At 40.5% G+C, this 23,100-nt stretch overlaps 1 protein-coding gene across 1 annotated transcript in view; it reads right to left on the bottom strand.

Moving 5' to 3' along the window:
- Nucleotides 1–14,164, bottom strand: part of LOC139915323 (A-type voltage-gated potassium channel KCND3-like) — a 64,466-nt gene extending 50,302 nt beyond the window's left edge. The window contains exon 1 of the mRNA XM_071903915.2: nt 13,062–14,164. Within this exon, the coding sequence (XP_071760016.2) occupies nt 13,062–14,164 (1,103 nt within the window). The remainder of the gene's footprint in view (nt 1–13,061) is intronic.
- Nucleotides 14,165–23,100: the final 8,936 nt, after the last annotated feature.

Genomic DNA, 23,100 nt, shown 5'->3' with positions numbered 1-23,100 from the left:
CCACTAAATCCACTCCCTCCTGAGAAGCTCCACATAGAAGCTACAGCATTTTATGAACATGAATATGACCCCCACCCCCCCCAAAAAAACAAAACAAACAAAAAAAGTAAATAGCTATAACAAGGGCCAACAATGAAACTCAAGTCATGAACTACCCATCTTAGCCTGTTTGCCAAAACTTTGTGAAGTATTACGTAATTTCAATCAGGAAGACTACATATCTCCGCCCCTCTCTCGTTTCATTCAAACTTCTCTCTATCCAATCACCGTTATACAACGCATTCCCTCGCTTTCAATATCCAATCCATGCAAGCCATCATTTTCCCTCTCCTTCTCGCAGAACCAATCATCTAAGTGGTCGAGAGTATATATACATCATATATATATATATGTCATTACGCTACTATGCTGTCTTGCAGTCGCTGTCATTCCAGCTGTTTCGCCCCTCCTCCTCCCCTGCCACCACCAACGTCATGGCTCCAGAGGGATTCCCTGGGGGGGGGGATCCTAATTCTCTCGCATTCCTGACGCCCTCCTAACTCATTACGGGAGGCGTGTCATCATGGAGCCTACACCAAACTCTATTTCTGTTTTATTCAATAAAAATATTCATTGAGCATTTAACCTAGTCTCTCCTGATTGAACTACAGCATGTTGTCCATTCTATCTACTCTAAAACATAATGTGATTTCTATTGTGGTCAGTAAGAGCCACAATAACTCTTCAGTGTTACAAAACTTGGTTCATACTATAAATCAGACAAACATCTTAAATCCTCATCTGTTCTGTATGCTGAGGCAGGCAGTGCTTCCTGGAGCAGTTGTCAGTGGCAACCGTTATGACACTGGGAGGAACTTTGCTTATCTCTGGGCTGCATAAAGATTTAAGAGAATAATCTGGCTTTTCGCCCTATTGAAAATGAATACATGGATGATGGCGGTGGAGATTTCAGACAAGTTTAATATTTTTCCAGGTGCTAACCACATTATATGAAAATGCAGCTCTCGGAAATACATACTGTACCATATATTTATTTGACTTATAAAGCCAGGTCACAGGCAAACTAAATACTGTAGTTATCAGGTTGTACTGATCTCTCTGAAACTTTGTTAATGCTGCATGCTAATACAATAAAAGCCAATCCTTCTGGACCTCAGTGTTCACCCGCACAGTAATTCTTGTGCGATGTTTCACTCTGTGCCTGTGTCAGAGAATATACCTCTGAATGGAAGAGCATAGGGGTGGGAGGGTGTACAGATTACACACAATTAGTTCAAACTGATTCAAGGGAGTCCTTATCAATGAAGCAATTGATACTGCATTTACAGGTGTCAGAATAAACAATCAATGCATGTAATATCCTTGAAAGGGGTAATGGCCCGATTGACAATGAACACAATGAAAAAATGTAATAAAAAAACTCTGAGTTCTGGCGTAATTATTCTAAGTCAGCCAAGGTGAGTTGGACGTCTGTGGCCCGGGTCTTCATCCATCACTCTCAAAACCAAAAACAAGTCTCCAAAATACATCATTCTCAAAACTACTCTCTTTTAGTTCATCTGCACATGAATTGTTCTTTAACCAGGCTGTCCTGTTGAAATTAAAAAAACCCTTACAGAAGAGGCCTCCATAAAACTGCATCAGCAGCAGCACACATACATAAAGATATAGACGATACAACATCAGTCAACATCAACAGTTTACATGAAAATCCAGTAAAAGGCCTTCCAGATGCTCAGAGGCTGTGTGTCGGAGAGGCTGAGTCCTGAGTTACTGTTGGCTGGAATGATAACAGCATAACACATGTATTCCTCACTGCAGCAATCAACACATTCTGTCAAAACAACACTGCAACTTTATTAAATGTGTGCAGAAAAAGAAAATGGAAATCAATCAAACAATACCGCATCTGAATGCAATAATAATGAATAAATAATAGCCTTTTCCTAGGAAGATTTATCAAATACTTCTATTTGTCTGTGATTTGTGAATACACTACCACCACTGCTACTTCAGTACAGCATGCCACAGCCATAATCAACAATAACTTCAACTACACCCACAAAGAAAATGTTTTAGAAGTAAAGCTTCAATTTTGAGTTAAATATATAATTAAAAATAAAGTAAGCAAGTAAGATTTTCTATCTTAAATACACAAGATCAAACCCAAAGATTAATCTGTGAATTATTCTTCTTGTTAACTGTATAGCACCTGTCACCTGGATGCCATATTACTGATATCATGTAATTTGCTTTCTCAAACTCAAAGAACATAAAAAAAAAAATATGATTGAGATGATTTGGAGTAATATGTTTCTCTTAATATTAATTTGGTTAACAATATCCTCATCAAGTCTGAAACTTTATATGGGGTGAAATGACAAGAGGAATGAAAACTTAAAGAGTAATGGAGGCTAAACAGAAATATGAATTCATCTGTCGAGGTGCACTGCAAAAAACGTCCATCTTAACAAGCCACTTAGTCTCATATTCAGCCTTCACATCTTATTTTTCTTAAACCAAGAAAAAATCCTGCCAGTGAGGAGAGATAACTCCACTTGTTTCCAATGCAGCTTCACTTCTTTCAGGAATTTTCTAGAAATGAGTGTCAATATCTTGAAACAAGTCAGAATAAGGCAAAATCACTGCACTACTATCAAGAAAATGACACTTGATTCTAGAAGATTCTTGAAATAAGTTGATTTTCATTGGAAATAAGTGAAATTATTGAACCCCATTGGCAGATTTTTTTCACCTATTTTAAGAAAATTACAATTTTAGGACTCAATAACAGACTAAATTACTTGTTAAGATGGAGATTTTTTGCAGTTCAGCATCCAGGTCCTTCCCTCACTCTCATCTGTTTCTCTTGCTTGCTGTCCCATCTATTCAGCCAGTAATGATGGCTGTGCTCCTAGTTTTACCAGCAGCTGGGCTAGAACCACCAGGTTGTGAAAAAAGCAAACACGCTCATATGCGGATAACAAGCCTTGGAGAGGTTTCCAATACTGTGGAGACACGGGGGTCACTACAGCCTAGAGATGTCAACATAATTGGCATCCAGAGCTGTTGATTCACTTCAAAGGAGATATGTCAAATTGATGTGGCCAAGGATGGAGCAGCCTGTCTGTCTGATGGGGGATAACGATTCTGAATGGAGCCTGTACTCTAATGAAGGCCTTTATGTCTCTTAAAGTGCTAATTGGTGAGATTCTGGTTATGTTTTTATTTTTTTTATTTTGGCGACATCTTTGGTCCTAAGTGGTCATTGCTGTGGTGTTTTTGCACTATTTCTTCCAAACAATTTGCTGTTGCTGTAACATACAATGCATCACTAACTGTGCAGCAGAGGATTTTCTCCCAATAAAGACCTACCAGTGTCCAGGTGTTTAGAACAGAAAATGTAAAAGTTTTTATGAACTGGGTATAGGTTGAATCACTATTGTGCAGACGTGGGGACTTGGCTTGATGCATGAAGAGAAGACTTGAGACTTGACTTGACTTGGGTTCTGGTGACTTGGACCTTGACTTTGACTTGCACTTTGACGACTTGAAAAGGTTTCTAAAGTCTTGACAAACGATCTTGTGTTTGTGTAAAATCTTATCGTTTGTGTAGAATCAGTTGCGTACTGTAGATGCTCAAACAAATATTACACAAAATTAGTTATTCCATTCAGCAGAAAAACACAATAACAAAGAATGCTTAAAAATGTATTAGAAAAATGTTTCGCTACAGTATGTTCAGAAATTGGTGTTTCTTGAGGCCAGTCAAGTACATAATTAAATGCACTGTTCTTAATGTAATTTGCGATTCAGGTGACATGCCCAAACAATAATCACAGCAACGTTTTGTTATGCGCCATCTACTGTGGATGGCACAATTTGAGCGTAAAACAGCCTTTGAATGTTAATGTGTGTCTATGGCATAACAAAGCCATGACACAAATGGTGATTGCTTTTGTGGTCCAATCAGAAAGCTCATTCTGGCTAATGGATCTCATAACCTGCTTTGTGAATGCTTGAATGAAACAGAACCACACTTCTGCTATTGGAGAAAAAAAAACGTAATACTTTATTCAAATGAATGTAAGAAAATCTGTGCTTACTTTTCCTAACATCTGCTGAACTCTGGCTGCATATAAATTGATATTTAAATCTGGGGTGAAGAGGAAGGCTTGTGACTGTATCCCAGAGCTGCATTTAAGACTGTAATAGAAACCATAAATAAACATGCTGGCATTATTTATAATGTCAGGTAGGCATATACACCCGGGGCTGAGGTAGATGCAGACGCACAAGAAACACAGACACGCAGACAAAGACACACACAAACACAAACACACACACACACACACACACACACACACACACACACACAGAGACTCATACAGGCGGGCAGGCAGGCAGACAGGGAGAGAAAACGCATGCATGCACAAACACACACACACACACACACACACACACGACAATACAGGGGCAGCTGAGACGACACAGTATAAACCAGCAGTTCGAATTGGGTGAAACTGCATTAAATGAGAACATTAAGCGCTGTATTTACATATATCATTTCATTTCATTGTTAGATTTTGTTAAGATAAAACCTCACAATCAAAAGTTTCTTCCCCTCTTGTATTAGTGTACTTGGCATTTTGTTAATGTATGCTCTATAAACCTAGCCTATGTAATCGATGTAACTTTATCCAGTTTTCCTGTGTGCATCTTCCCTCACAGCACATGGAAGGTTATTAATACATTTACTTTACCTTTCTCTATGTACCTGAGCCAAACCCTCGCCAGCTGTGTGGTGAGATAAGGGCCATATGTGTCTAAAAATAGCCCGCTCATTCGGGGGACAGAGAATGCCGTGTCATTCAAGGTTCCTCTTTGTGGACCGGTACAAACATCTTGAGATAGCATGTCAGAAACTCTCTGCTGCAGACTGTACTGGATAGCATCTCTCCTTTCCCTTCCTTCGTCGTTTCCTTCCTTTCCTCTTCTTTTCCTTTCCATGCCTTCCTCTCTAATTCGGTGTTCTCTGTCCTCATTCTCTGCCTCCTCGTCCTTCCTTCCTTCCTCTCTTCCTTCCTTCCTTCTGTCTCCTCTCTTCTATCTCCTCCCATTCCCTCCCCATGTCCCTTCCTGCTTTAATCCCTGTCCTGCATTCCTATTCCTTCTTTTTCTCCCTTGTTTGTTTCCTTCTTTTGTACCTCTTGTCTTTCCCTTCCCTTCCCTGCACTTCCCCAAACCTCCCTACACTTTTTTGACCTTAGCCTGCCAAAGTCAATCAGTGATCTGCACGCTCACACACACACACACACACACACACACGCACACACACACACACACACACACACATACACACACACACGCATCCGAGTCTCCGTGCCAGCACACCAAGGCCACTCTGCTAACTGAGAGCAACCGTCTTACTTCATTAGCCCGCTACACTCTTTAAGGAGGCGATCAGACTGGAGGATTGGGAAATGTGTAATGGACCATTTCAGAGAGCTAGAAAGTAGCTTCCAAACAATTGTTGCTACTGTACATTACCATAGAAAACCCGGCCAAAAAGCAGCGTGTTTAAAGATGCTTTTGTAGCATTTTGTGGTTCTCAAAATTCCCATAAACTCTGTTGCCTCCTGTCACAAAGTGGATGTTATGCTTAAAGATGTTTAACGATGTTTAAGGCACAGCTGAACAATTAATTAAAAAAAATCAAAATATAATATAAACATAATATGAACTTATGCAATTTCCAAATCGCAGAGGCTGCAATTAATTGCTTAAGAGAGAGGAGCGTCCAAAATGTACTTCTAAACAAGGTGTTTTAGAGCTCCGGGTAATCTTTGGTCCATGAATCAATATTGGTACAATATTGGTGAAAACCTTTCATCATACTCTAACTCAGTAAATCCTGCACACTGACATCTATTTTTTTTTTTAACAAATTCACTTTTCTTTAAACAATTTAAAAGATCTAAAAAATGTATGTCAAGAAAAACCTGATAATATGAATCGCAGTTTAAATCGCAATTGCAATATTCTGTCAAATAATCACAACTCAATTTTTTATCTAGTCTTTAGTACCTTTCAGCCGCACATTCTGCACCCTGACACTTGTGAGGTGTGTTGTTGTTTACGCTTGGAATCCACAGAAAGCAGTGGGGAAACTATACTGCTTCTGCTCGTCAGAGTGATTGCCACCCCAAGGCCTACGGTTCATGCTGAAGCACACCGACGTTTTTGATGATTTGACGGATGATTTTTCTACAGTTGTTGTGCTGCTGCTTCGCCCCAAAAGACGAATTGTTGGCTGTGCTAATACAGGGAAGGATGCAGGGTGAGGTGATGTCTGCAATATTTAGCATTGTGAAGGAAATACATTCAGTCGCTGACAATGCAAAACCTGGTGATATAACTGCAGTAATAGAAAAAACTTTTTATTCACACATTGTAAATTTGCTTTGTCTCACCAGAGCACTCATGTAATCTAAACCACATAATGGTCTATGGTATCTTCAATTACTTCTTCTCTCAAAATAACTTAATGACCATAATATGTTTACACTGGCTAAATGGAAAATCCAAACATTTTCTTTTGTTGTTTATCCTAACTTCTGGGACTCTTTGGGTGCTTTAGAGTATGTGTGTGTGTGTGTGTGTGTGTGTGTGTGTGTGTGTGAGTGTGAGTGTGTACACATGGTACACAGGGATAAGGCTTGTTCCTTTCACCAAACCAGAGAGAGAGAGGGAAAGAGAGAGGGAGAGAGAGAGAGAGAGAGAGAGAGAGCAGAGGTCGTTAAGCATTCCAGACACCACTATCCTTCGTAAGTATAATTCTTTTTAAATGAGTTTAGGTGTTAAATGAACCTCTGTTGGAGCTAAATTAAATTCCACAGCTATCATTAGAAAGGTTCTATTAAAGAGCCTTGTGTTGGGAAATTGGCTCCAAGAGCTTCTTGGCCAGATAAAGGCAGAAATATTTCTAATTTCCTACAAGCTGCGCTCATTTTGACCCCAGGGGTTCTGCCGGGCAACAAAATGTCCCATTAATTCCATTTGAAAGCAGGCTGCCATTGAGAATCGCCATAGGCCTACTCCGTAACCTCAGATGATTTGGGTGGGAGAAACTTCCCACTGCTTATAAAACATGCAGCACTACATCTCAGTTCTGTTTCAACTAGGCACAGCGATCTTGAATTGTTAACAAAATGATGTATGCCATTCAGGAATTAATAGACATTTACCCCATCCTCAAACACCCTCCAAACTCCTCACTTCCGTTGCATATTAATCCATCATTAATTGTCAACAGCTAACACACAAACACTAGGAAAGTACAGGTTTGTTTAGATAACAACCACACCAAAATGGCAAGAAGCTTGGCCCAGTTTGGGAGTCAGAGAAAGGCCCAGTTTCCCAGTTTTAGAGGAAACCCCACACAACAATCCTATTTTCCTCATGCAAAAACTAGTAAAAAGATACATAGATAATGCATGTATGCTGTAACAAATACTCAAAAAGACTTTTCATTCATTATAAACACTTCTTCTACCCAAAGTTAACGGACCACTTTTCTATCAGTCTGGTGCCGAGGTTAGAACAGAGAGAGAAAGCCGTTATTACCTTTCATCAAAACCCGGCGTGAGATTATTGCTTTCCTTATTGTCGGCATACTGACTGCTCCAGACTGCTCAGTTTCCCAGTGCCATGGGGATCAATGGTCAGGGTAGACAATTAACCTCATTTACATGTTCTAAAATTTTCATGAGAAGAGATGAGAAAAAAAGATCAGATACACGCAGCATGTCACTTGTCTCTGGTGATGGAAAGATGACAATTTCCAAAGGTTAAAAGTAAACAACAGAGGTTCTATTGTCGAATAAGATGGAGGTGAGAAAGGTGACAGTGTCTGTGTGTGTGTGTACGTGCACAGGCATGGATGTGTGTATATGCACATGCGTGTGAGAGTGTGTGTTTTGCATCAAATCAGAGTGAGTTTTGTTAGATAGAGAGTTTTCTTCCAGTCATCGGCAAAGTCACTCAGTTCAACAACCAGGTATGAAAGAGTTCTCGTGGACCCAAAGCACTGCTGCTCTGACCTCTCTTTTCCTGCCTTTGGCCCCTAGGCCCAGTCCACTTTGTCTAATAGAGATGTTGAACGGAGAACACAGAGGAGAGCGGGCTAAAAGACTCTCTGAAGGAAGAAGCAGATTATATATAGCCACTGATTAAGGCAGAGACGGGAACATGACCTACATGCATAACAACATTTTCTCTCACTTTCTGCTACGGAACAAGCCTTCGTCCAGGACCAGGACTCTACAACTGGGAGAATCACTCTAATTATAACACCCGAGTCAGATTTCACTGCACACCTCATTAATATTTCTTTCATTATTGGGTTAATAATGTTTTTTAGAGGCGTGGGAGACTTGGGAGAGCCAGTGGCGTGTGAGTGAGTGAACCTTTGCTGTCAGTCTGCCCGTCATACAGGTAAAAAAATGACTACTCCCATCCATTGTGCCTGTATCGTGTATCGGATTACATTTGAAACGGATAACTCCCTGTCACACACACAGCCCATGTTCTCAAAATAGCTGTCCCCCTGGGAGGCTCATGGGGGATGAGGGAGGAAGGGGGGAGGAAGAAGGGAGAGCGAGATAGTTAGAGAGAGAAAGAGAGGGGGAGAAAGGGCTTTCTCCTTCCTCATCAATCTTTTGGATCCTGTCCCGCTGCTGCCAATGACCGGGTATCCGGCTGGCTCCGACAGCGGCGGCACCGGCAGGCAGCCGCGGGGAGCGGCCCTCGCTGAGATTCAATCCAGATCCTTTTATCAGCCACCTGAGGTTGATTTAACACCCCTGTTCCTGGACAGTGAAAGCGCGTGATTATACAGCCAGTCAGTCCCTTTCCCCCTCATCTCCCTCCCCGGCCCTCGGCTCCAGCCCATTACCCAGACCTGCTGCGCTGCGCTGTCTGGGCTCACGCAGACACGGAGGGGACACGGAGAGCCAGGTCAGAGAGGCGAGACAAGATCAAAGGCAACGTGTGTGTGTGTGTGTGTGTGTGTGCGTGTGTGTGTGTGTGTATGTGTGCCTGTCTGTGTATGTGTGTTAATGTATCTGTGTGTGAATGCATGTGTGTATGTGTTTGTACAACGTACACACTCTGGGATGTTATTATGATATGCGAAATCTATCTGACTAAATAGTTGACAGGCTTGACAAGATATCAGATCAGAGGTTTGGAACTTAAAACATGGTTCTAGAATGTGTTCTCCAGTGTGTCTACATTTTTTGCTGATTTTGTGTCCGACTGGATAGGCAAATCAGGGGAAATTCACAATATTTATGTGTGTGAGTGTGGACACACAATGCGGATTGGAACTCTCAATCAATTGGAGAAAATCAGTTGGAGAAAATTACGAGAAGGAGAGCTCAATTAGAGCTCAAGGCACTAGAAAAAACATAGGAACTAAATTAATGTTTGATTTTTTTTGTGTGTGTGATGGAGATGGGGTTGTTTTTTCCCCCATGGCTTTTTATGTAAATTGACAGATGGGCTATTGGTGACCTCATCACCTGAGCATATGTCTCTTCAGCAGGTGAGCAGAGCGACAGGCGTCCAGGAGGGAAACACTGAGCTTCACAAAGGGCTGCTTGGTGTTCACTTGCACTTGTAATTATGCATAGATTAGCCTCTCTTACTGTGAATTATAGAAACTAGGGGGGGGCACTTAACCAGCTCTGCTGTTTGAAGTGGCAACTTTTTTGTTTTCACCTATTTGCTTTTTTTCTGTTTGCGTGGGTTGGTGTGCTACAAACAAAACAAACATTGTACTGTACAGTTTTTTTTTTACTTGTTTATTCTAACTTTATGGAAAAACAATCCTACATGGTTTGGTTGTTTTGATCAAGGGAGGCTGTAGTGTGATGTGCTGCAAACAGGTGCATACTGAGCAAATCAATTTTGGGATACATAACCTAAGAATAGGATTGGGTATGGAAAAACAATACCTATCCATATTGTACTGTACCAATTATTGGTATCACTATTGATTAGGCTCCAAAAAAAAATAAAAATAAAAAAAAAAAGGTTTCAAAAGCCCCAAATTATTGGATTCTTACACTGAGGACTCAAGCTTTTCCCTTGTTTATGGGCATTTGCACCCAGGAAATCAAATGACTGGTCTGATTCTATTTAGAAAAGCAGATAACATGTACAAATTTTACTCAAAAAATTATTTTAAGGTAGTATAAGGTCTTGAAGTGGGTATTGTTTTAGAACTAGTACTGAATTTTCGATCTGCTACAGAAAAATGCCAATGTCCAGCCCTACAAAGTCCAGTGCCACTAAGTCCCAGGTAGACAGTGCAGATAAACAGAGATTATTTTATATGGGGAAAACATGTTGAATTTAAACACTTCAAAATGATTGAGTGAGCCATGAGCATTCATCAAGTGATGGTTGTCCTGACTGCAAATTACTGTCCTTGGTTAGTGATGAGTATCACTATTGTCAGAGCTGTAGATAAACACTCATTGGTGCTGGCTATTGTGTGGAGGCCATAAAGGTTCCACACTCCAACTCATTGTTCAGGGTTAAAAATTATAGTGCTTTCACCTTGGTATTTCTATTCTGTGTGAGAGAAAGAAAAAAATAAAACAGTTTCAGCCAGCGAATCACTGAACCAAACAGCACAGGTAAGTTCGGCCTTTTCAGCCCTTCCAAGGTAGAGAGACTAATTGTGCTATTCTGGGGTGAGAGATCCATGGTTGAATTTTCATCTTTCTTACATTTCTTTTTTATTCGTGACAGTTCAGAGAAAAAAGAAAGAGAAAACCCTGACAATAGAACCAGTAAAGTACAGTGCTATAAGTCTATTTTTTTTCCAGTTCACCACACTAAAACAACCAACTTCTCTTGTAGAGAGAACAGAAGCAAAGTTCAATGTCTGCCATAAAGATTCCTTTCCTGCAGAACTCTCTTCTCTCTCTCTCTCCCTGTTGTTAAACCTGTCTCCCCTCAACAGGCAAACTAAACTTCAAGTTTGTGGACAAAAAAACCCCCCAAGGTCACTTCATTAGCTGTCTTGTTAACGGCCAGATGAGGCGCTGCATGACAGCCCACACATTTTCCTGTCCAGTATTTCAGTCTTTGAGGAGGTCATTCTCAATAACGAACAATGCATGCAGGCTGACAACAGCAGGCATACAGAGCAGCCACCAGACAAGCAAAGACGGGACTGTCAAACATGAAGCCATTTTAAATTCAGCACTCTTTTGAAAATCTTAGTAGTTTCTAAACCTCTCCTGTTTGCCGCGGTACATCTGTAAAGTGTTTTCGAAGTGATATTTCACTTCACAACAACATTCACAGCTTTTGGCATGTATATCCCCATGTTGGTTCATGAACAGTCGCCAGTATTGGTAGTACCTGCTGACCACAGTGATAATCACCTGCCTTCATTTTCCTTATGTTACACCTGAAAAATCCCATTTCTATTACCAAGTGTAAACATGCGGAACCACCAAGATTATATTTCTTTCTGTGTTCTTTGCCATCTTTTTTTCAAAAATGCCTGAATGCCAATGGTAGAGCAGCTACCGTATGTGGAATGCCTGCATGAGTCATATTGGAGTGAAAGAGGAAAATCAAAATGTTGTACCACGGTGATATTTAAAACTACGCATTACCGAATGCATTATTATTCCTCCATTGTGCCTTCAAGCAGGATAGAGCACTTTTTCAAGGACACCATGCCATTCATGCCACTGAACCTTAGCAAGTTTGTGACTTGTGTGAGAGGTTAAGAGCAGAGTAGAATCATAAAAAGGTGATACAGAATCTCTCTTGGGACACTTCAGCTCCAGGCGTACAGTAGGGAGATCTGACTTTATAATGCACTTTAATAAATTCCTCAGACAGCATTTTTAAACTGAGCACCTAAGCCAGAAATCCAGTGCTTCTGATGTTGCACTAATTAGCAGAAGTGAAACCTGCCAGAAACACAGTAAAAAAAAACATTTTTTTCTTCTGTGAAAAACACAAGTTACAGCATATCAATGTGAAACTAAACTGCTGTTCATTCAAAAGTGGTCAGGAGTTGTCATCAAATATTACATGGGCCAGAAGTGCAAATAATATGAAGTTTAGTGGACAACTTGAACTGTTTGGGGTCAGGTTAAGATCAGGCAACTAAAGCAACTAGTTAGTTAAGGTCAAGTTAAGGCAAGAAAATGGGCTACCAGGTACGGATTAAGTTGGGTCTAGGTATGGGTTGAAAATGTTAATTGTAGGCAGCAACAACAAATATGTTTATGGTCGAGCGACAGGTTGAGCACCATTTTCTCCCAAAGCTGGAACTGAAATTGGGACCTATCTGGGTCTGAAGGAAACAAACCTAAAAAATTAGTTCAACATCAATCAAGTCTTCATCATTCACACAGATTTTTGTTGCATCTGGGTATCTTTTCAAAACCCAGATGCAACATTTTCTTTGTATAAGCTCTGCCCCAGCACGTCTTCAACAACTATGTCCTTATTTGGCCAGCTCTAAGTGAAGCAAACAAAGAATGCCATGAGTGTTTGTGCTAGTAGACAAATGCTACAGTACCCACCATTACTCACACTGGCAGTCTCAAATAAGCTGTAGTGTATTGAAGTATGGGGGCAGGCTGTCTTAATGCTCGTTTGAAATTCAAAGTGGTTTTCATAAATTATTCCATTTATATAAAAATCCATGAGAAATGCATCTAGTGCATCCATTACAATCATGAGCTTCATAAACAATGGTTTTAGTTATACAACAAATGCAAATATAGCACAGTGAGAGAGAGAGAGAGAGAGAGAAAGAGAGAGAGAGAGAGAGAGAGAGAGAGAGAGAGAGAGAGAGAGACAGACAAGGGGGGATCTTTACAAAATGTGCATATGTATTTACATTTAGTGTGTGTGTGAGAGAGAGTGAGAGAGAGAGAAAGAGAGAGAGAGAGAGAGAGAGAGAGAGTGTGTGTGTGTGTGTGTATCCGAGCCTTATGCATGTGTGTGTATTTACTCACCCCAGTGTAGTCATTGTGACGATGGTGTACCAGAAGGAGGCTGGGATGCTGGTGAACTTGCTGGAGCTGGAGCCCTTCTCTGCGTAGAACATGACAGTGGCGAAGATGATGATGGCCATGGTGAGGGAGAAGAGGAGGAAGCCCAGCTCCGAGGCGCAGCTCTTCAGCGTATAACCCAGGATCCGCAGGCCCTGCGAGTGACGGGAGAACTTGAAGATACGAAACACTCGAAACACGCGTAGCGTCACGAAGGCCCCGCTCACGTCCTCGTTGTTGGTCATCACCAAGCCGATGTAGTAGGGCAAGATGGCCACCACATCGATGATGCTCATCACCGAGCGCATGAAACGGTAACGGCTAGGTGCGGCGAACAAGCGCATCAGGTACTCCACAGTGAATATCATGACGCAGGCGGTGTCCATGCAGAAGAAGGCGACTGTGTAGCGCTCGCCACACGGCATGTCTTTCTGGTTGGCGGTGGCGCCGCAGGGCACCGTCTCCACCACATTAGTGATGACTGAGATGGCGATGAAGAAGCCGGTGACGTAGTAGAAGACCAGGGCCATGGTGGAGGTGTGGGGGTTCTCGAAGGCCCGCCACATGGTCTCTCTGAAGTTCATGTTGGGCAGCTTCATGTCCTTGTTCTCTTCCTGATCATCCTGGAGCCGTTCTAAGTTCTCCCTCTTTCTGTCCTTGTACTCTTCGTAGCAGCAGTCGCCAATGATCTCGGGGATGATGCCGAAGAAGGCCAGCTCTTCATCGTAGGCTGAGATGCACTCATAGCGTGGGTAGTGGAGCTTCCCCGTCCGGTAGAAGTTGAGGACGCTTCGGAAGGCGTCAGGGTCCCGGTCAAAGAAGTACTCCTTGGTTTCCTCGTTGTAAAAGAACTCTTTTTCAGAGCTGCCCAGCAGGGTGTCTGGGTATCGGTCCAGAGTGGTTCTCCAGGTCTGAAAACGACGTCCGCTGACATTGAGGATGATCAGTTCATCCTGTCTCTTACTGTGGTCTCTCGGTGCAACCGGCATGGGGCAGTTGGCTACAGGCATCCAGCCAATTGCTGCTGCCCTGGCAAAGGGGAGCCATGCAGCTACTCCCGCCGCCATGGATGAGCAGAGTCTTGGAAGAAGTCTTCCTCACCTTCAGGCTCCTCTTTCCTTGAAATCAACTGGCATCTGAAGGACACAAGACAATAAACAAAGAGAGAAAAAAATAAAGCTGTTAATAAAAAAATGCAAACAATACACTTAATAGTGTATAGCTGATCAACCATATCATCCAACATTTACTGGTATCCGTCTAACGCCACAGTAGAATCCTCTGCCCTTGAGAGGATGCCAAACTCTTTCTCTTCGTCGTCACATTTCCTATCATTCTCCACTGTATTTAGTCCAATCCAAATGAACTAAAATGTCATCCAATTTCCAGGGCAAAGCAGATTTATGGCAAAACATTAAGCACAAAAAGTGCAAGGCAACCAGGCAGTCCGGGCTGGTGAAGGCTGTCTGGCTTCAAAGTAGAAACATGGTAAAATTCTTCAGTCAGATGTGTCTGTATTTTGAGCTTTAATACGCTATTTCAAAGTAAACTTAATACTTTATACATACACATACACATATAAAGCCCGGAACGATTTGCTCTCATAACTGATGTTACTGCATATTGGGAAGTATTTTTTTCAGATGGCTAATCTAGAATTAATACAGTTAATGAACTAGAAATCATTAAAATGTTCAAACAAAAAGCATTCACCCGTGACAGTTACTGCAGCGTTTCGTCTGATGATAGAGATTTAACAACATCATAATCAATCGCATCAAAACCGATAATGAAGACAACTATAGACACAAAACTATACTGTCCTGCTCATGAACACCATCTCCAGACTGGCCAAGAGGGAGAAGCACAGATTATAAGGGACTGAAACCTGTTGAGTCGGAATGACGAGTTACTCTAGTCGACCATTCCCCATTTTCATCAGTGGGTTTATTCAACTATATATATAAAAGAGTTTTAGCCACAGCCTCTATCGTCTTTACTAGATGAAATGTTACAACAATCCTTAGAAACAAACGTTTGGTGTGCATGCAGCAAAAAGATACATATACTTCAGAATAGCCTATGATTAGAGATATAATGTACAAAAATGTGCTTGTACGGGTTGCTGTGTAACATTCATTAGAAATCAATTTTGTACACTGGACAACATTCATACATTCTCCTCCTGTGCGTTATGGACATCTAAGTACATCCACTCAAATATATTTTTCGAATGTCATCAATACAATTTGAGCCAACGCATATATATTTTGATGAATAGTAAACATATTCTGAAGTAGGCTACATGTGAAACGCATTTATTGCACTATGGGTAAAACAAATAATAGAAACACACTCACCGATAAAAAAAAAAAAAAAAAGGAGGGGGAAAATCCCAACTCTTTCAAACAGAGAGAGAGAGAGAGAGAGAGAGAGAGAGAGAGAGAGAGAGAGAGAGAGAGAGAAAGAGTTTCTATCAAGAGTCCTCAATTATAAGTGCGCCCCGCAATGGGAGAAGAGCCGCGGGTCCACTCCGCGAGACAAGAGCAGCGAGGAACACCTTTCCCCCTCACGGCAGCCGTCTACACTGTGAGGAAACCTTCACCGTCAACACGCTGATGATGGAACAGAATTAAACAGCCTATGGATAAATATGTACAAGACATAAAAGCGATGGTCTCTAGCGGGATCTGTGGCTCGTCCTCGCACGAGTTCTACATCCTGGCGTCTTTGTGTTCTCGTGAATGTTTGAAAGTAAACGTGGAGGGCAGCGCGCGCTCCGCTCTCAGCCACAAAGTATCGCTACACTGTTTGCGTCTCCCTCACTCTGCCAGCTCGATCTGTCTCATCAGCCTCACTTCCCTCCTTCTCCCTCCTTCCCTCTGTCTGCCTTTGCCATCATAATGTGTGAGAGCTTCGCCCTGTTACTTCATCTGCATGCCGGATTTGCACAGCCTGTTGTAGTGCTGCATTTTAGCTACTAACGCAGTTCTGTAATAAATCTGTTAAAATCTGTTAAAAGCACAGGGGATTTAAAAAAAAATAAAAAAAATAAAAAAGTAAAGTATAATAAGGCCACTATAAAGTGACTATTGAGCACCACGGGAAACACCATAAGTCCCTAAAGGAATATTATAGGAATTTTATTCTGAGTTAGGTACCAGAATAGCTAATACTGCTACTGTATGACTGCACCAATTACAATAGCCTACAATGCCACTTGTAAACTCTCATCCATCACTGTATGAAGGATATAGTCCCTTCTTTTCTATACAGGCTTCTGGAAGACCTTCTTGTATGAATTTACAGTATAAACATGTAGAGTATAAAAATGCATGACAACACTCATGCAGGATCACATTTCCTATAGGAATCAATACATTCAGAAACAACAACTGATCTTCCGACGAAAATAAATCATATGCACAAAATAGTCTCTTTTCCAGAGTTTATCCCTAATGCAGCATTGCAACAAAAGCAACTTTGCGACATTAAATGAAAACTTTTCAGCACGAACAACAGGCCAGAGACTCTCATCTTACAAAACTCCATTCTCCATTATTTTGCTCAAACAAAACCTTCATCATCAAACCCTTTGCAAAACAGAGAGTGGTGTCAAAGGAGGCCCTATGGAGCCTCGTCATCAGAGGGGAAGAAGGAAAGAGTCCCACTAGCTTTCCCTCCTCTCTCCCACTTCAATCCCGGTCAGCATGGTCTGTATAGACACCTCAGGGGACTGCTGTGGCTGGAAGATGAAGGCCTTTGAATGGATGGCCTTGTATGTGGCCATTCAGAAGAGAGAGAGAGGCAGAGAGAGAGAGAGAGAGAGAGAGAGAGGCAGAGAGAGCGAGAGAGAGAGAGGGAGAAGGCTGTGTGGTCTGGGTGTTGAAACAGACAGGCTATTGATGGACTCTAGTACATTCAGATGTTCAGATGAAGTTCTCGCACATCTTATAAAATATTCATGACTTTTTGAGTTTTTGAAAATTTTTTCTTCTTCATGTGGCAGGGTTTCACGCAAAGAGGGCCTGTGTTTGTGTTATCTGAGGCATGTTGTAGCACTGGAGAATGTACGAATATGTAAGAAAATTGATTAGCTCTAGGTATGTTTTTTTCTTTTTTTTTTCCATTACATCATCGCCTTTCATGCTTTGCACACATTTGAAAGAAATGTTAGTGCGCATAGCTGGAGAAAAAGAAGACGAAAAAATAGAGAGTTAGAGTTTTTGACATTGCCTTCATTGTCTTCAATAGATCCACTCTTTCATTTGGGGAGTTTTGCATATCACCTCAATCTGCCAAATCGCACCCTCTTGGTGTCTGGATCATTTTTCCACTCCTACCCTTTTTTCGATGACATGCTCAAACCTCTGGAGTGGTAGTTGAACTTTGGAGAAAAACACTTATGTGTAATTTTTCTCGGTACTTTCCATAAGATGGTGACAGTAGAGGCTCTCAGATATTCATAGAGGAAGGATATCTTATGAGAATGTGATACTGAATGGGAAAAAAGGAAAGGAGCCAGAATAAAATGCTTCCCAGAGAGGGAAACTGAGGCGCAGAGTATTTTGTAACCAAGTAACTATGGCAACCATCATTCAAATACAGTACCTTTTGAGGTAATGTGATTATGTTTATTGCAAACAGTCTATTTCCTTAAATCCTCGACTGTAATCCATCAGGGATTTTGACAGTAGCTTGGCAACTTTATCTCCAATGATATTTCCTCAGGCATAAAAGAATACAAGACATTTGTTGTTGTTTGTTTACAGTAACTCCTTGCAGATATCTTTGGGTAAATTTGTATTTTACACTATCTACAATTTTTGAAGCTTATCGTCCCACTTTCCTCTGATAAAGGAGCAAACAAAGCCGCCTTTGTAGCTTTTCCTGTTGCCAGGTTTCTGTGATCATTTAAAAAGCTACACTGTATATATCTTCAACTGAAATAGCATATGCATCATCTAAGTATGCATCGATTACTGTTTAGTCTACTGTATAACTCAGTTTAATCTTTACAGTGATTTGGCGTTTGGAACTAGAGGTACAATCAATCACTGATTTGCAGACTGTATTTAAGTGACACATTGGTATCATCTCTGTAATAGTTCATCATCCAATTTCCGTTGCCCAGCGCTAAAGCAACAGATGAGATTCCAAAGTATTATTCATCTTTCTTGTCCTGGACCTGGAGCTGCTGGTTCCTGATTGGATCAAAGCCAAACTGTTGCCACAATTTATGAATTATTGACCCCGACCCATGGGACCAACTCCATGAAGATACAGCACAGAGAGCTATGCTAATACAGCGTCCATTTGCCTTTTATTTGAGTTGGTTCTCATTTTGATTGAAGCCTTTAAATTAGATTAGATCACTGTAATAAGAGTTTATATTGATTTTTGACCATTATTATGTCAGAAAATGTTCCTCAGGGTTATTTCTCCACTTAACCACCTTTTTTCCTCATTTTTTTCATGGTCTTATGAGCAAAATATTTTTCCCTTGCACACTTGCAGTTGTCGCACTCAATCCATGGGGAAAATACAATATCTACAAAGCCTCAGAAGTTTATAGAGTTGGGTTAAGTCCAGTAGAATAAATGAATGAGAAAGTACATTGAATTCACAATATTCATGCACAAAACTTTTGCAAACTGGCAAAGCATACAAAGCTGTAGGTAGTATTACCTTCACTTTTGTCTGTCTGGTCTGGAAGCCTATGAAAAAAATCAATTTTAGAAGAGGGAAATTCACAGAAACTGCACACGTACTACATGCAATTACAAGCATCAATCTTTTCTGTAAACACTGGAGATGGTACAGCGTGGGCGGTATTCAAGTGTTTCCTGATAAACCTGAAGGATTTAAATCCAATACGAGGAGGATTTCAAAAGCCTGGTTCTTTTTCGTTTATCAGATATCTCATTGGCAAGTGCTGCCTCTTATCCTCTAACCTAACTCACAGTGTTAAGACTCTTCTGCCAAAGGATATGCATGTATTCAACTTTTCAAAGTCAAAAAGCATCCATTCATTCATTCAAATTAATAATGTATACACTGTAGCTTCTGAAAGGGGGGAATGACTCATTAATTGAAGTCTCGGACATTACAACCACTTTATGACTCTATTATTCTAAATCTGGTCGCATTTACTATCTCTATCATTGTCAAGACAAAAGAATAAAAACAACTTACAATTTCATAATACTCACTGCAATGTCTCACACTGCATATACTATCCGTCTGATGATTGCAAATGATTGAGTATCCTGTAGTCTTGCTGCCAAGGTCCTGTTGTCTGTTGGTCATGTACCTCGGCAGAATATTCATCATGAGCGAGAGTGCTGTAGATATTGGGGGGAGGGGGACGATGTCCATTTCTATCAGGCAAGAATCAATGTATAGCCATCAATCCATCACCTATCTGTAAAACCTTTTACCATAAGTCATCAGATTGATACAGGACCGATTTAATGGGAAATGAAGGTGGATGGCACCCTCATGGTAACTCAAAGAATGTAATGAATCCCTGTTAGATAGACAGACAGACAGACAGACAGACAGACAGACGATAAATAGACAGACAGACAGACAGACAGACAGATGATAGATAGACAGACAGACAGACAGACAGACAGATAGAGAGATAGATAGACAGACAGAGGGTGTACAGTATGTGTTAAGCAAAGAGGCAGAGGACGGTCAAGGAGGGACTGGAAGGAAGGAAAGCTAATGAGATGGACATGGTCCACAGGTGTCCTCCAAACAATGAACAACCGGAGAAGCAGCGGGGCTGAGAGGCTCCAGGAAGATAACAAAGCTCCCAGATAATAGAAAGACAGGAGAGCTTCAGCCTGGGGATTTGGTGAACCGTTTTGAGTATGAAAAATCTGGAGTGTGTATCCGAAAGAGAGAGAGAGAGAGTGAGCGAGAGAGACATTCAGGCAGAAGAGATGGTGGGGGTGTGGATGAATGAGTTCAGTTGAAAGTCTGTAGCGCTGATTTGAGTATATCCCTTGAGTGGTCATCTTGAAACTGAAACATTTAGAAAAGATCCAGGCTGAGCTTTCACCATCAGCCATCAAAAGACACAACACAAACCATGCTTTAGAGCAACATGTACAGCCAGCTGATATACAGAAAAATGCACTAAATCACAGACAAATGAAGGCTTGATTGCAGTGTAGACCAGCTTTGCTTCTTGCCATCATTCATGCTGGTGGTTGAGTGAAACAACAGCTCATGGTAGCCAACCACTCAGAGGGAAATTACTTTGACTCTGGGAACCTCTCAAGCTTTCTGAGCAGCAGAGCAAATAAACAGCAGACAAATCCTATGTGTAATTCATATCAGCCGAGAGCATACAAATTACGGCGACATTCAAATAAGGGGGAATGAGAAATGTGGCTTTGCATATAAACATTTATGTTACTGTTTTAAAACACATTTGTCAACAGCAAAATGGATAGAGAAAATGCAGATATGTAACACTTCATTTCATCAATTATATATCTAAATACTGTGTCTGTGCTGTAACTTGGGTGTAAATAATTCCCTCTGAAAATTGTTGGTATGGCCTTAAATTCATTCGATATTTTGTTTAAAAGCCTGGTTTTGATTTAAATTGCAAAAAATATTCTTTCATGCAAAGTTTTGCTTTTTAAAATTTCATCAAGCTGCAACTATTTTTTATTATTTCATTTATTAATTGATTTATTTATATTTTTTATTTTATTTATTTTTATTTATTTATTAGAGCTGTAATACAACAGTGGGCTCTGAGTCGTCCAATGACATAACTTGGTGGACAAATTCAAACTTAGTAACTCACTAAACTCTGACACAATGAAAATTTTGGGCTACATGTGTGAAGATGTACTTAATACAATATTATTGATGTGGTGAAGTAGCACTTTAGCGTCGATTGTACTTTAATGTCAAATGTAGTGATATCGTCTACTGTACAATACAGTTCATGAAATGGAAATATGACTTTTCCCATTATATTTCATTGCCCTTCAGAAGGTAGCAACGTTATCATAGTTCAGTGTTTTAATTAAAACTCTAATGAGTGCAGTGAATGGTCCAAGGACTTAGGCTGATTTATGTCAAAGTAATAAATTACATGCAGTAATGAATATTTTCAATTATAGAAGTCTTGGCTGACAAAATCAGCAGCCTCAAAAGGCTCAAAGAAGACAAACTTCATCCTGTAATAGTTCAGATGGGTTCTGATATAAGAGCCAGTGTTTTCTATTTTTTATTGTTTATAAATACAGCATACCAATACTTATATCAGGTGTATGTATGTACTTGCAAACAAACAAAGACACCCATATCCACACTAACACACACACACACACACACACACACACACACACACACACACACACACAATGCTGTCCTGATGGATGGAAATGTGACAACAGGAGAATGCAAAACCCCAACTGGGTCTTTCCTGTCTTGACCTAGTTATAATGGTTTGCATCATTATCTGCTACACAGTTATTCAGAGACATCAAAGCACTGAGCAGACACAAGACAGCCACTAGAATGTCCTGGGAGACAAGCAGGCTCAACGACAGTTTGTGAAATTCTACCAAATAGGTTTTATTGTGGGGTCCACTGGGGTTCATGCATAAACAAAAACATTAGATAAAATACAGGAGCTAGTGCGCACAAAAACACACTGACTTGTTGTAATGGACATTACCATTTAAAGAAACAGTCTTCCCTTTGGAAGGTTTGAGAGAGAGAGAGAGAGAGAGAGAGAGAGAGAGAGAGAGAGAGAGAGAGAGAGAGAGGGAGAGTGAGAGAGTGCTGGAGATGAAGAAATGAACTACTGTACCAGGTCCTTTGTAGACCCTGTGTCCAATCAGCTATGGTTCAACAGCCACACACAACCAAAGGGATATAAAGGTACGCCTTTATGATGACATTTAGATGATATTTTCATGGACAAAGTTAATTTTAGCTTGAAAGGTACCTGAAAGCCCTGAACTTGATGTGCTTTAAAAGTCAAACACAGAAGCCAATTAAATTTTTAACTTTGATGAAAGTAGTATGGGTTTGGATTTTAGACATAATCCTCAATTTAGCATGTAACTTATTACATTCCTGTCATTCATGTAGTAATCTATTCAATAAACAGTCTTTGAAAGACTTAATTCTATCAAACACTCAAGATTATAATGGTTCAGCAGATTGCAGTCCTGGCCTCAATGTGCAGATATGTTATAAAGTCATACAGAAGCTAATTAAGTCTTTCAAATTGAAATATTAACATACACATGTTATATAGTGTGACCGTCATCCATATGATCCACTTATAAAACAATGACCATTATTTTTCTCCATCTTTTTCATGAAAATGTTATGCATACTTTATATTTCTCCATCTTGGGGTATTTCACCTACACTAGGATTTAGTAATCCTAAAATTGACTTGATGATATCATTACATCCAATTTTCTTTGGCTATTATTATACCTCATTTATAAAAGCTCTGTCACTAACCTTATTCTGGGGCTTTAATTTCCAACTCAATTAGATTAGAGTGAAGTATGACTGAGTACTTAAAAATTTTGGGCAGGGGGATTCAGACATTTTTGGCTGTGTCCAATTTCCTCTCTGGTGTGGTATATGTGATATGGGAAAGACCTTATCTAAATACCTACATCCGTTTAGCATTTCTGTTTAAAGTTTAGAGTTTTTTTTAAGCTCCATCTCATCCCTCTTCTGCTATGATGCTTCAATTAATTTAAACTCAGTTCACTTCTATTATAGAACTTATTTTTTTTGCCTTTTCTTTGATTTTTTCTTAGTAGCTCTTCCAAATGCTGCACTTCCAATTTGTCTGTAATCTCAGAGAATGTTCTTTTCATTGACCAAAATGCTAAGGATCTTTGCCATAGTGAGCAATTGTGGCCAATTTCCAAGACTGAAAGAGGACATTGGGCAAAGAAATACCCAAAGCCAGAGAAACATAAACAAACACCAAACA

The sequence above is a fragment of the Centroberyx gerrardi genome, chromosome 5 (genome assembly GCF_048128805.1).
Source record: "Centroberyx gerrardi isolate f3 chromosome 5, fCenGer3.hap1.cur.20231027, whole genome shotgun sequence".
Lineage (NCBI taxonomy): Eukaryota > Metazoa > Chordata > Actinopteri > Beryciformes > Berycidae > Centroberyx > Centroberyx gerrardi.
This window is presented reverse-complemented; position numbering and strand designations above follow the sequence as displayed.